Source organism: Leopardus geoffroyi, chromosome A1, assembly GCF_018350155.1.
Source record: "Leopardus geoffroyi isolate Oge1 chromosome A1, O.geoffroyi_Oge1_pat1.0, whole genome shotgun sequence".
NCBI classification, from domain to species: Eukaryota; Metazoa; Chordata; class Mammalia; order Carnivora; family Felidae; genus Leopardus; species Leopardus geoffroyi.
In genome coordinates, this window is record NC_059326.1 from 21,938,604 (window position 1) to 21,953,635 (window position 15,032).

General features: G+C 39.7%; 1 protein-coding gene across 2 annotated transcripts in view; it reads right to left on the reverse strand.

The window, feature by feature from the left end:
• The window catches only part of LOC123597101 (histone-lysine N-methyltransferase SETDB2-like), an 89,443-nt gene that overhangs the window by 7,396 nt on the left and 67,015 nt on the right, over positions 1-15,032 (reverse strand). For both annotated transcript variants that reach the window (XM_045475501.1, XM_045475494.1), the window contains 4 exons: positions 14,350-14,471; positions 9,542-9,649; positions 3,514-3,647; positions 86-129 (listed from right to left, as the gene is read on the reverse strand). In XM_045475501.1, the coding sequence (XP_045331457.1) occupies positions 86-129; positions 3,514-3,647; positions 9,542-9,649; positions 14,350-14,471 (408 nt within the window). The remainder of the gene's footprint in view (positions 1-85; positions 130-3,513; positions 3,648-9,541; positions 9,650-14,349; positions 14,472-15,032) is intronic.

The window sequence follows — 15,032 nt, forward strand, 5'->3', positions numbered from 1 at the left end:
AGTGAGGCTAGTAAATCAGACTTCCATGTTTTACCTAAACGTATACCTTTCTTTAAACACACAGTACTAAATTTTAGAGACGTACCATCATGAGTGTCTTTCAGTGCAGCATGTTGTTGGCAGAACACTCTGAAAACAGGCAATTTCAAAGAATTGTTAATATTTTTACTTACGCTTTTAAAATATGCCAATTTTCCTATGATTTAAAAAGGAACTAACCTATTTTTCATGATGACTTTACCCTAAATATTTGTTACAGAAAAATACTGTCCACACCTGTGTAAGTTACGCTCATCAAGTGCAGACGGCACCTCTGTCAGATGTCTTGCGTTCTCAGCCCTCGAGTACGCTCTCTGAAGGAGCGTGTGTGAAATACTTTGAACAATAAGTAGTTCATATATAGTAGTCAGTGGGATTTTACTGTATAAAGATATCAGGAGCTCCCATGTCTAAGACAAATTTTCATCTGACTACACAAAGTTCTGATTTTCAACAAAAGCACAAAATTGCATGCGTTAATTTTGGGAAAAGTAGTTTTCTAACTCAACAGATCTCTCCCCCAGAACTTAGGGCTGAACTGCACGAATCTAGAATGGATCAATGCACTGGAAGAGAAGAAAGCAGCATAGCACACTATGAAGAAGAAATGGAGTGAGTTTTGAGGAGCTGCTCAGGCCCCATTTTTTCCCCAGGCTTTCTTCCTCCTTAGCCTCCAGCTACATCTCCCTTCCTTTCCTTATTGTGCTGACCCTCAGGGTCCCTGTTGCCTAAGGGAACATATGAATTCTTCTCGTCTTACACCAGTTTCCACCTCTTCCAAGCAATCTTCCTGGAAATCCACCATTTGCCCAAGCAAAGCTAATCTCTTCACGCTTTGAATTCCAGTATCTGAGCACTTTCATTTCTTTTTTTATTATGAAGAATTTCAAACATATATAAAAGTGTTAGAGAGATGATGAATGTCATGGCCCCCCACCCCTCACCTAGTTTCAACAATTATCAACTCAAGGCCAAGCCAGTTTCATGTGAATCCCTTCCTGCTCCCATCATACCACATGCTTCTAATCTGGCCTTTCTGGTCCTTCAACAAGGTGATAGGTTTTCTGAGGCTTAGTCCATGTCCTGTGTCTCTTCCTAGTCTTACTACACCTAACAAGATGTCTTATGTATGACAGGCACTCTAACAACTGAATGTTTAAATTCAATTAAAAAAATCCATAGAAATTCACCTGATACTTGATAATGACAAAAATGATTTTAGTGAGTCTCTATTCATTGGTTCTACTAATACAAGATCAGTATTTTTGCAAACTTTAAGATATAGCAGGAACTTGGGGTGCCTGGGTAGCTCAGTTGGTTGAGCCTCTGACTCTTGATTTTGGCTGAGGTCATGATCTCACAGTAATGTGATTAATAAACATAAAAAAAGGGTGGGGTGCCTGGGTGGCTCAGTCGGTTAAGCGTCCGACTTTGGCTCAGGGCAGGATCTCAGCTCCTGAGTTCGAGCCCCGAGTCAGGCTCTGTACTGACGGCTCGGAGCCTGGAGCCTGCTTCAGATTTCGTCTCTCTCTGCCCCTCCCCAGCTCATGCTCCATCTCTCTCGCTCTCTCTCAAAAATAAACATTAAAAAAAAAAATGCAGCAGGAACTTGACTCCTTTTTGTTCAGTCTTGTAGCTCTGCTAATAGTCTGTTTAGTGGTTGTTTGAGGTCATTATGGAAGTCATAATTAAATGAACTCTTTAGGAAGGTAAAAACAAAAAAAGTGAAACTATTGCAGCCTATGAGTTTCACAAATCAAATATAAAAAGAAGATGGTACAGAAACATTTATATATTCCTTTCTAGTCTCAAACAATAAAATACCTATGGACCTTCCTCAAAATCAGATTTAAAATGGTCAATTTTTTTTTTTTTTAAGTTTATTTTGAGAGAGCATGAGTAGGGGGCAGAGGGAAGGAGAGAGAGAGAGAATCCCAAGCAGGCTCCATACTGTCAGCACCAAGCCCAACTCGGGCCTTGATCTCACAAACTGTGATATCACGACCTCAGCCAAAATCAAGAGTTGGAGGCTTAACTGAGCTACCCAGGCACGCCTTTAACAAATTTCTTGTAATGGTAGGCTTGCCCCTATTGTTTTAGAATATATGGCCCCTAAGCCTTAAGAGGGTACTGTGGTGAGGAGCAAGCCCTATGAAGCCCTAAAGCCCAGCTCGAATACTCATCAGCTGTGCGGGCTGGACAAATTACTAAATCTCGCAGGGACTCAGTGTCTTTGTCTGTAAAGCTGGGGTAATAATATCTACCTCACTGGGCTGTTAGGCAGATTAAAAGAGTTAGCATTTGTAAAGTACTTGGAAGTATTAATGGCACAAAGTAAGTGATTATTAGATAAAATAATACAAAATGATAAAACTGGAGATATGTGCCCAAAGAGGAAAAAAATCTAGCCTATAAATGCAATTTTAAAATATAACTTAGGAGCTCACAAAAATCATATTAAAAACATAGTGTTCTCATTCAGAATATTATGAATAAAAATATATACTCCACTGAAATTTAAAATATTCAATCAGAATGTATGCACAGGCCCTAAGGAAGTGAGAAGTGTCTGTCTGGCTCTTCAAGCCATCATTTTCTTTTTTATTCCATTCCATAACTTTAAAAAAAGTCAAAACTTCTTCTAGATATTTTCTTAACTTTATATGTCATGTTTTAGACTGCATCTACATACCAAAAAAGGGTAATCAAATGAATCAGTTCAGTTAACAACTGGCTTTTTAGACTGCATCTACATACCAAAAAAGGGTAATCAATTGACTCAGTTAACAACTGGCTTACCGATTCCATCTGACTAAATTGTCTTATATAACTGAACTGCCATCTTTCATCAGAAGGAAGATCAAGTTTCTTCCTGGATAAAACAAATACAATTCTACTGGACTTGAAACATGCCATACTGGGTCCAAATTACCATTAAAGAATCACTGAAAGAAGAGAAGCAAGATTTAACAGCCAAAGACAATTCAAATAGAATTAATTTCTTCAAGGACTCAATGACTGATTACTGTATTTGCTGCATAGTTTATCATTTTTAAAAGCTGTTTATATGTAAGATGGCGGTGAGAGTGGTGGGAAAAAAGCATTCAGCAGACAAGATGGATAAACCATGGACTTGTGGCCAACAAGTAAGGCTCCTGTTAGGAGAAGAGGGCAATAGTCAACTGGTCCTGTGGCCACCCATTAGGTTACTCATGCCACTATGGCAACCAGCACTTTTTACCAGGAAGGAAAGGATGTAGGAAGAATAAAATCAAAACCAACCGACGCTGCTTATTTTCTTTCTATTAGATTTAGGGAAGGTATCGTGAAGTCAGGTTCCCAACTGAGCATCCCCCAAACCATGTTCTTACTTGGAAACCATTTGCATGAAATTATCTTTGAAAAGCTGTTTGTCTTAATCTAACCACTCCTTATTCCATTCCCCCAAATGTAGTTTTAAAATTGATTAAATACTTATAAATTCCTCGAGATCTATCGGTTTGTAGAACTGCGTGGGCATTCTTGGCACAGAAAAAGTGGTAACTCTTGAGACAGGCTTTTATATCACATCCCACGGTGGCTCCTCTTTTGTTACAGAATGCGCACGTCTATAAAAGAACAGATTTTACTGAGTAAGCACCTGTTTTTCATAATCTTTTTTAAAATTTAAAGTTAAAGGTGTCATTAAATCTTATTTTTGAAGTCAGCAGCCCTAATGTCCTCATCCACAAATGTTAGGTATTTACAGCTGGCTGCTCATTTTGAAATTTCAGCAAAACCTCTGCTAGGTAAAGTGGTTTGTACTGGCCTGTAATAATTTGACTAAAAGCAGAAAACCCTTTTTATTTCCCCCCCCAAAAAAATTTTTTTTTAAGTTTACTCATTTATTTTGGAGAGACAGAGTGAGCGGGGGAGGGGCAGCAAGAGGGGAGACAGAGAATCCCATGTAGGCTCTACCAGTATAGAGCCTGATGTGTGGCTCCAATTCATGAACTGTGAGATCATGACCTGAGCTGAAATCAAGAGTCGAATGCTTAACTGACTGAGCCACCCAGGTGCCCCCAAGGACTTTAAGAGAGATTTCTAAAAAGAAATTTGTCCTGTTCTGGGCAAGGGGTCCTGTTAAGGACACTGGGGCCTATGACAAGGGTGGCTCCTGGCAGTGCCCCCAAGGACTGTGTAAGCCACCGGTCTCCCCTCTCTTAGACCCAGGTCCTTCCCTGGGCATAACACTGCCTGTCTTTTTTTTTCATTTTTATTAATTTTTTTTTAACATTTATTTATTTTTGAGACAGAGAGAGACAGAGCATGAACGGGGGAGGGGCAGAGAGAGAGGGAGACACAGAATCGGAAGCAGGCTCCAGGCTCTGAGCCATCAGCCCAGAGCCCGACGCGGGGCTTGAACTCACGGACCACAAGATGGTGACCTGAGCCGAAGTCGGATGCTCAACCGACTGAGCCACCCAGGCGCCCCAACACTGCCTGTCTTACAGAGTTTCTACTGAGGACAATGTGACATAAAGTAAGTGAAACATCTCTGGAGTCTATGTAGTAGGGCCGAAAATTTTAAATTAAAAAACAAAACAAAGCCCTGAGTGGTAAATTTTTTTCTAAGTTCAATTTATTTGATCTCTTGCTTTTATATATTAGCCAACTGATCTTGAATTTTATATACAAAGGTGATGCAGAGATGGCTAGCAGGACAGTCTGTGGCCAAGGAAATCTAACTGGTTTAGGGGAGTCCAAGGCATGCCCAAAGCTTATCACGCTCTGTTCTGAATGAAAGGGAAGCACAATGAAACCACCTTGCAAAACAGGAGATAGCTCACACATCCCAAAGTCAGCACAAGCAACCATACGAACAAAATTCAAACATGGGTAAGAAGTTAGATTATGCTAAAGGTGGGATTTCAAATCAGAGCACAAAAGGATGATCATTTAATTTGGAGGGCTGTCTGGCATTATATGTAGAAAAAAACCAAAGTTACGTCCTTACCTCACAATATATTACCAAATAAATTACACATGGATTAAGGCTCTAACTATAAGAAAAAAATTTTAAATTAATAAAAAATGTATGGTATTAAGGTCAAGAAGGCTCAGCAAGGAAGGAAACTCAGAAGCTACAGAGAAAAAGACTGACAGATCGGACTACATAAAAAATTTAAACTTCCATTTGTATGGTGACAGCTACCATTAAAAAAAAAATGAAAGAAAATGTATGAAAACAGAAACAGACTCATAAATACAAAGAAAAAACTGGTAGGTGAATAGGTGAAGGAGATTAAGAGGTACAAACTTCCAGTTATTAAAAAAAATCAGGGGATATAATGTAGAACATAGAGAATATAGTCAATAATACTGGAATATGGTGATCAATGGTAATTAGGCTTCTTATGATCATTTCATAATGTATATAAATGTCAAATCACTATGTTCTACACCTAAAACCAATATTGTATGTCAACTATACCAATAAAAAAAAAAAAATGTTTTGCTGCTTATTTGATAAAGGGTTGAGACTCTGGGGGCACCTGGATGGCTTAGGTGGTTACGCGTCTGACTTCAGCTCAGATCATGATCTCATGGTTCATGGGTTTGAGCCCCACCTCGGGCTGTCTGCTGTCAGCACGGAGCAGGCTTCAGATCCTTGGACTCCCTCTCTCTCTGCATGTCCCACATTTGCACCGTCTCTGACTCAAAAATAAACATTTTTAAAAAAGGGCTAAGACTCTGATAAACCCACAGAAAAATGGGAATGGGCAAATCACAGAAGAAATACAAATGGTTAATAACATTTCATTCATGTAACGACTGCTGAGTAAATGGGACATGGCCAGCACTGTTCTAAGGTAGAGGGAAACAGTAGTGGACAAGATATCTGCCCTTGTAAAGTTAACATTCTAGTGGAGAGAGACCATGATCACATAAAGCAAACCTAAAAACAGCGATACATGCTTTGTATAAATTAAAATAAGGTGAAGCGACACAGTTGCTGGGTCCCTAATTCAGGTTAGAGGTCAGCAAAGGCCTCTCTGGGGAGGTGATATAGAAGTTCAGATTTGAATAATAGTAAGAGGTCCTAGCAGGCAAAAAAGCAAGGAGAAGGCTATTGTAGGCAGAAGGCCTTATGTTCTGGTGCAAGAATGTGCTTCCCACCCACTGGCAAGCTCACCAGAAGGACAACAGGGATGGGCTAATGTTGCTGGAGCAGAGATTTGAGAGTCAAAGATCCAAGGGGTGAGCAAGGGGTTGGGTCATGTATGGGATGCAAACCAGAGCAAGGAGTTAGGGTTTTGTCTTCATGCAATGGGAACATGAAGTGATCAATATTTTAAAGACACTGTTGTGGCTTGTGTGGAGGATGGGCTGGGGCAGGGATGCACAGGAGACAGTGCAGAAAAAGCATCAGTGATGTTTAGGGAGATCTGGGACTTCACTGTGGTAGGTTAGTGACAGAAAGAAGGGGAGGATGCAGGGTCTGCGGGTGGCACTGATGGGCTCCACACTGGGCTGGGAGGTTGATGAGAAGATGATGATGGATGAATGGTGGGCTGTTCACTGAGGTGAGGGCCCAAAGGGTGTGGATGCAGTGTGTGTATGTTTGGAGGGGCTGGAATTGTGTCCTTTGGCCGGTTTAATATGAGATGCTATTAAATATTCACATAGGTATGTCAGGTTGGTGGTCAGGGCTAGAGGCACAGAGGCCCTGGCATAAGTACGGTTCTGAAGCCATGGGGACTGGAGGAGGTCACACAGGAAAGACGTTCAGATGGAGGAAGCAGCCCGGGAAACCTTTGGGGACTGCACACTTTAGACGTTGAGCAGAGAGGGCAAAACAGCCATGGTGCCTGGGCAGCAGCAGCCAGAAAGGTAAGAGAAGTAGCAGCACAGCATGTGCAGGAAGTCAAAGGAAGAAAGGGCTTCAAGGTGCAGGGGCGTGGGCAACTGTGTAATGAATACTGCTCAAAGGTCAGCTAAGGACAGAAAAGTGACATTGTAACTGGCCAGGTTTTTTTGTGTACAAAGGAGGGTTTAAGATGACATGATCAGTTGATCAGACGTACATATGCTGAAGGAAATAAGCTAGTACAAGCTGGGATACTGATGTGAATGGGGTAAAGGGAAATGCAAGAGCTAGTCCTTACGGAGGGGCAGGTGATGACTCCAAAGTCTAAGTGGAGGGTTGGCTTTGACAAGAGGGAGGTCCCAGAGTCTGGGGACAGAGGTGGATGGGCAGTGGTTTGGATAGGAGTTCCTGGCTAATGGCTTCCATTGCTAGGTAAAAATCAGACAAAAATATGTACACCACCAAGATGAACTCTAATGTAAACTATGGACTTTGGGTGTTTTGATGATGTGCTAATGTAGGTTCATCGGTTGTAACAATGCACCATTCTGGTGGGGGATGTTGATAAAAAGGAGGCTGTGGGTGTGTGTGTGTGTGGAGCAGTGGGAGGTTTATGGGAAGTCTTTGTACTTTTCCCTCAAGTGTTCTGTGAACCTAAAACTGCTCTAAAAGCAAAAAAGTCTATCAAAAAGAAAAATGAAGTATAGTCATCAACTTTGGGATGGGCAGTTGGGGTGGGGAGAGGTTCTAAAAAGAAAGGAAATGAAACAATAAATGTAGAGGGTGGAGGGTGAAGTGTTGAGATTCCTTTTGAGATTTGTGGCCGTGAATCTAAGATCAGTCAACACATTTGTGGGTTTTTGTCCGGTTGTTCAAGTGCTCAAGTGCTAGTCTCTTCAGCACAAGCAGACAACAGACAGATGCATTTCACCAGGGGTGGGGGTTTTGATGGTGGGTAAGGAAATGGTGTGTGAGGGTGGTGAGGAGAGGGAGTCCAGAGTGTTCGCCGGAGAGTGCTGGCAGTGCTGGACTGTGGGACTGGGAAGAACTGCTGGGGCTGGGTGGGGGTGGGGCGGGTGGGAGGTGCCTGAGGAGAACTAAAGTTCAACCTCACCAGTGAGGGGAAACGCAAGGTACCACTTCCTGTCAGGTGCAAAGATTAAGCAGATTCGTGATGCTCATTTTGTCAAGGGCTGGGAAAAGTGCTGTTTCATCCACAGAAGTATAAAATGGTACAGCCTTTCTGGGGGACGGTTTGTTAGCACGTTTCAAAATTATCAGAGGGAATTCTCTTTGACTCAGCCATTTCACTTCTAGGAATGTGCTCTACAGCAACGCTCAAACAAGTACACAGGATATGTGTACAAAGATGTTTATTGCAGCTTTAGTTGTCAAAGTGAGAAGTCAGGGTCGACTCATTATCTACGACAAGGGATAGTTTCCTGCATTCTGGTGTATCTTACAGAATCCCATAAAGTCAGGAGAGAGGATGCCACACACAGTGATGTACTTTTAGTTTTATAAACATGCCATCCTCCTTCCCCATCTTCCTTACCCTCACTCCTCCCCAGCCAGGAAGGTTTCCTGGTGCTCACCTGTGCTAAGGTTCTTGCTTGCTTGAGTGACCTGTGCTGATCCTTCTCAAAGCACATCAGGCTGTGCAGAAACTGCCTTCATCTATGTGTCAGCCTTGCAAGGACTACATAAATGTTTGTTCCAGATCACAAACCTTACTATAGTGGTGGGCATTAGGTGCTCACACCTGCTGTACTGCTTGCTAAGCCATGAAGGGCTTTCCATAGAGGAAGTCTGCTGTAACAGAACCAGGAGGGTAACTACTCCTCACTCTACCTTCCCAGGGGGAGCTGACCCCAGATCCAAGGGGATAGATACTAATTAGTTATGGTCACCTCCAGCAACTGGTGCAGGAGGATGGGTGTGGCTTAATTAAATTTTCAGAAGGGTCTTACTCCATACTTGGGGATGAACTTTTTCTTTCACCAGATGGGAACAAGAAAGTCTGACCCTTCGGTTGTTGCCTATGGCCTACCCTATGACCACAGGAGGACCAACTGATGTGGACAGGATGACAGAAAGGATGATGGGGTCTTGACGACACCATTAAGCCACTAAATAAACCAACTTTGAAGCCAGCATTCCCTCTGGCTAAGTGAGAAAATAAGCATCCTTTTTTTTAAAGCCAGTTTGAGTTGGGTTCCTTCTACTTACAGCCCAAAGCATTCTAACTCCTATATACTTTGCTGATGAAACATGTTGTAGTTTATTTTAAAATATTAAATGTTCAGTAAAATCTAAGTTTCTAATACAGACCCCACATCTTTTTTTTTAATATATGAAATTTATTGTCAAATTGGTTTCCATACAACACCCAGTGCTCATCCCAAAAGATGCCCTCTTCAATACCCATCACCTACCCTACCTTCCCTCCCACCCCCTATCAACCCTCAGTTTGTTTTCAGTTTTTAGGAGTCTCTTATGCTTTGGCTCTCTCCCACTCTAAAGACCCTACATCTTTCAGCTCTACAAGATGTGTCTCTATCCCTGGTTTACCAATCAAGTAGACTTTCTTTTGGAAACATCCCCTTTAATATCTGTTCATTTTGTTTGAGTAATAAAGTCATTTGTACTTACCAACCTCCTTCCTCTATGGATTTCTTTCTTTACTGACTCCACATCAAAACTTCTGTCGTCATTACTTGGATCATGATCCTCACATTCCACAAGTGCTGAAGAATACAGCTGCAGATTGGGAAAAGAAAAAATTCAGAATATGCTGAAAGTACCGTTGAGAGCCACAAGTCATAAAGTGGTATCGAAAGTACTCACTGGGGGTGGAAGATGGATTGGGGGTGTAACAGTGACCATCTTTTGGAGTGTATAAGCAATCACAAGCCACCCTGCTTTTCTTTGGAAGGATCCCCAGGCATGTTTTATACTGCATAACCCTGACCCCAATGTTTAAATGGACCTGGTTAGGGCCCTGACCTGAAGCTGGGCCAACTGGATTCCCTACCCTGAGAGAGTGGAATAGACTCTAAGCCACATGATAGAGAGTAAGCCAGTCTGCAAAGAGGAAAACAAAAATGAGGGCTAGAGAGGACATCATGGGTTCCTGATGGCTTTCTAGCTACTGTTTCTTAGACATGCTTGTGTGTCTGCCTTCAGGAGCCATGAAATGCCCCTGAAGTCTGATTAAAGAGTCACTTTTATATGGAATATTACTGGGCAATCAAAAAAGAATGATATCTTGACATTTGCAACAACATGGATGGAACTAGTGTGTATATTATGCAGCAAAGTAAGTCAGAGAAAGACAAATATCATATGATTTCACTTATATGTGGAATTTAAGAAACAAAACAGATAAACATAGGGGAAGGGAAGCAAAAATAAGATAAAAACAGAGAGGAGACAAACCATAAAAGACTCTTGAGTACAGAGAACAAACTGAGGATTGCTGGAGGGGTGTTGGGTAGGGGAGGGCTATATGGGTGATGGGCATTAAGGAGGACACTTGTGATGAGCACTGGGTGTTATATATAAATGTTGAATCACTAAATTCTATTCCTGAAATCATTATTACATTATATGTTAACTAACTTGGATTTAAACTTTTAAAAAAAATTTGAAAGGCAACTTTTATGTTTAGGTTGGCTCAAGTTTCTGTGTGTTACCTGAAACCAAAAGAATCTAACCTATCTCTCAATTGAAGATCAACATTACACAATGCAATCACAAAGCAATCTATAGATTCGATGCCATCTCTATCAAAATACCAATAGCATTCTTCACAGAACTACAACAAATAATACTAACATTTGTATGGAACCACAAAAGACTCCAATAGCCAAAGCAGTCTTGAGAAAGAAGAAGGAGGTAGCACAATCTCAGACTTAAAGACACATATAATAATCAGACAGTATGGTACCAGCACAAAAACAGACATACAGATCAATGGAACAGAAATAAACCAGGAGACCACAGAAATAAACCCATGATTATATGGCCAACTAATCTTCAACAAAGGAGATAAGAATATACAATGGGGAAAAGACAGTCTCTTCAATAAATGGTGTTGGGAAAACGTGGCAGCTACATGCAGAAGGATAAAGCTGGACCACTTTCTTATACCATATGCAAAAATGAACTCAAAATGGATTAAAGACCTAAATGTGAGACTTGAAATGATAAAACTTCTAGAAGAAAACATAGGGAGTAATCTCTTAGACATCAGCCATAGTAACATGATATGTCTTCTTTCTAGATATGTCTTCTTAGGCAAGGGAAACAAAAGCAAAAATAAACTATTGGGACTACTCCAAAATAAAATGCTTTTGCACAGCACAGGAAACTGTCAACAAAATGAAAAGGCAACCTACTGAATGGGAGAAATTTGCAAATGACATATCTGATAAAGGATTAATATCCCAAACAGATAAAGAATTCATATAACTCAGCACCAAAAAAAACAAATAATCTGATCAAAGACCTGTAGAGACATTTTTCCAAAGAAGACATACTGATGACCAACAGACCCGTGAAAAGATGCTCAACATCACTCATCATCAGGGAAAAATAAATCAAAACCACAATGAGATATCACTTCATACCTGTCAGAAAGCCTAGTATCAAAAAGACAAGAAATAACAAGTGATGGCAAGAATGTGGGAACAAAGGAATGCACATGCACTGTTGGGAATCTAAATTGCAGAGCTACTATGGAAAACAGTATGAAGGTTCCTGAAACAACTGAAAACAGAAATACCATATGATCCAGTAATACAACTACTGGGTATTTATCCAAAGACAATGAAAACACTGATTCAAGAAGATATACTCACCCCATGTTTACTGCAGCATTATTTATAAGAGCCAATACATGGAAGTAACCATAAGCAGATAAATGTATAAAGAAGGTGGTGTGTGTGTGTGTGTGTGTGTGTGCGTGTGTGCGTGTGTGTGTAATGGAATATTACTTAGCCATAAAAAAGAATGAGTTCTTGCCATTTTCAACAACATGGATGGACCTGGAGAGCATTATGCTAAGTGAGATATCAGACAGAGACAGACAAGTACTATATGATTTCAATGATATGTGGAAACTAAATAACAAATGAACAAACAAAAAATCAGAAAAAGACCCATAAAGAGAGAATAAACTGGTGGCTGCCAGAGAGGAAGGTGGAGAGGGCACAGGCAAAATGGGTGACGAGGAATGGGAGGTCTAGTCTTCCAGTCATGGAATGAGTAAATCCCAGGGATGAAAGGCACAGATTAGGGAATATATGTAGCTAATGGTATTGTAACAGATGGTAGCTACAGTTGTGGTGAGCACAACATAACGTAGAGTAGTAGAATTACTCAGTATGTTTACACCTGAAACACGTAACACTGTGTGTCAACTACAATTTTTTTTATATTTCAATTTAATGAAAAAAGGCGTTAGGAAAAGGTAATGAAACCAAAAACAAACAACAACAAAACCAAAGCCAGGAAAAAGATTAAGCCAAAGTTCTAGACCTCTACATAAAAAAAAAAATTTGAATATTTCTGAAATTCATAAAAAATGACCTGAATAGTTGGAGATACTCTGTTGATGGATAGAAACACTCATATAATTTTTCCCAAATTCAATGGAATTCCAGTTAAAATTCCAAAAGGAATTTGTGTGAAACTCATAAACTGACCCCAAAATTCAAAGCACTAAAAAACAGCCATGGCTTATCATAAAATTACAGTAATTAAGACAATGTTGTAACAGCTGAGGGATAGGCAAAGTGACCAATGGAACAGACTAAAGAGCCAGAAACAGATATGTACACATATATTATATCGTTAGCACACTGGATAAAAGTGGGGGTTCTAGAAGTAGACAGCCCGGGTAAGAATCCTGGCTCAGTCACTTACAGCTGCATGACCTTGGGCAAGTGACTTAAACTCTCTGTGCCTCAGATGTCTCATCTTTAGTTTGGGCATAATAATGATACCTACCTCTTGGGGTTGTTGTAAGGATTAATAGTTTAATACAGGTTAAGCTTCCAGAATATTACCTTATACCTGGTGAACACTGAATAATAAGAGTTATCATTATTATCACTAAAATCAATGACAAAAGAACAGATTAGTCAAATAATGCTGGGAAAAGGGGTTAATCATATGACAAAAGAGGAGATCCCTACTTTACACAGTAGTCCAAATAAATTCCAGTTGGATTAAGAAACTAAATGAAAAAAGACAAAATTTAAAATTGGGGGGGGGGGGATCTTAGTAAAGAAAAGAATTTCTTAGTGAAGAACTCCTACAAATTATAAAGGAAAACAATGATATATTTAACAAGGATACATTATAAGGCTCTGAAAGGAAACACCATAAATTAAAAGCTAACATATATAATAATGCATTAGCATCTATTTATATACATATAAAAATACACTTAAACAAAATCAATATCCCAAAGACAAAATGTGGTCCAGGAACACAAGTCACAGAAGTGACAAAAAGATCTGTGCATAAGCATAGCCAAATCTAGAAACTGCAAATGAAAACAAGAGACCATTTCACACCCATCAGAGAGGGAAAAAATTAAAATTTCATAATATCATGTGTGGCAAGGAAGACGAGAAATGAATTTGGTGTCATCCTTTTGGAAAGCAATTTGGTGCATGTAGTGAGGTGCAAAATGCACCCTCTGTGTCCACCATTTCTGGTTTTTGCTCTGTGCCCTACACCAGAGAAATTCTCCCGTGATTTAGGGGACTTATACAAGGATGTTCATGACAGCTGGTTAGTTATATGAAAAAAAGTGGAAAAACCTAAATGCTCATTCACATGAGAATAGTTTAATAGTGGCAGTCACAAAAGAATTCTCTAACATTTAAAATTAAAGACTTAAGAGTGAAATTTCTCACATGGAAAAATCTCAATAGTTCACAGAAGCTGGCTGAAATTCTACAAAGTCCAAGAACATGTAAAACCTCATCATATCTTGTTATAAGCACTTAAATATACATGGTGAAAACCAAATCTGTGATGGCAATTATATCTCAAGAGGGATGGTGGGAGGGGAAGAGAGAGAATTAGAGAGTCCTTAACTATGTTTTATTTCTTAAAAAAAAAAAAAATCCAAGCTAAAGCAAATACAGTATGATTTTTCAAATCTGGGTGAAATGTCTATGGGTATCTATTATATTTGAAATATCTCATTAAAATATCTTCAAAGAAGCTTATCATAATTGTGTTCGATCAGTTATAAATACAGCTAAAATGTAATCATAAGGTGGTAAGATCTGAAACAGTTTAAAAAGTTAGGAAATTTGCTCCCCAAATCCCCACTTAAAAGCCCAAACCATGGCCAACTCATCATTCTTTGTCTCCAAAGTACATTATCTATATTGGTACGTCCTTCCCTAAAAGGACTCATGTGTTTTCAAGTAACTTACCAAACAATTTTCATGAGCAGCTATAGTCTCTTTTTTTGCAATGTATAGGACACTATACTCGGAGTCTTTGGGGCAGAGTGCACATGTCCTTTTTTCCATCTTTTCTGCAACCTGAAAGACACCTATAAGTAACATCCTTGATGAGAAATGGAAAGGTAGAATTTCTTGGTCTCCATAACTCCTTCACCAGTCTTAAAAGTAGAAGGCAGGGCACTTGTTTTTATGAGAGGTCCTCAACTACTAGAGAGAGGAAAAAAAATCAGGACCCAAGTGGAAAAGCAAGTTATTTTGTATTTTTTTTTAATGGTTTAATGAATGGAGGGACAATAGTTAATGTTCATTTAAAATGTCTAAACACGTGGAAAACTTTGTTCAAGAAACAACCAGAGGGTGCTTGGATGGCTCAGTCAGAAGACCATGCAACTCTTGATCCCAGGGTTGTTAGTTTGAAACTCAGGTTGGGTACAGAGATTACTTAAACAAACAAACAAACTTAAAAAAAAAAAAAAAAAGGAAAGAAACACAACTAGGAATTTAAATACAAAGCTCTCAAAACACTGCCTTGCCAATACTAAGCTCTCAATAATTATTACTATTATCATTACAAATCAACAAGAACACAATGATATATTCAAGAAACAGTGCTCTGCTCAACTGCCTGTAAAAAAAAATTTTAGATCCTG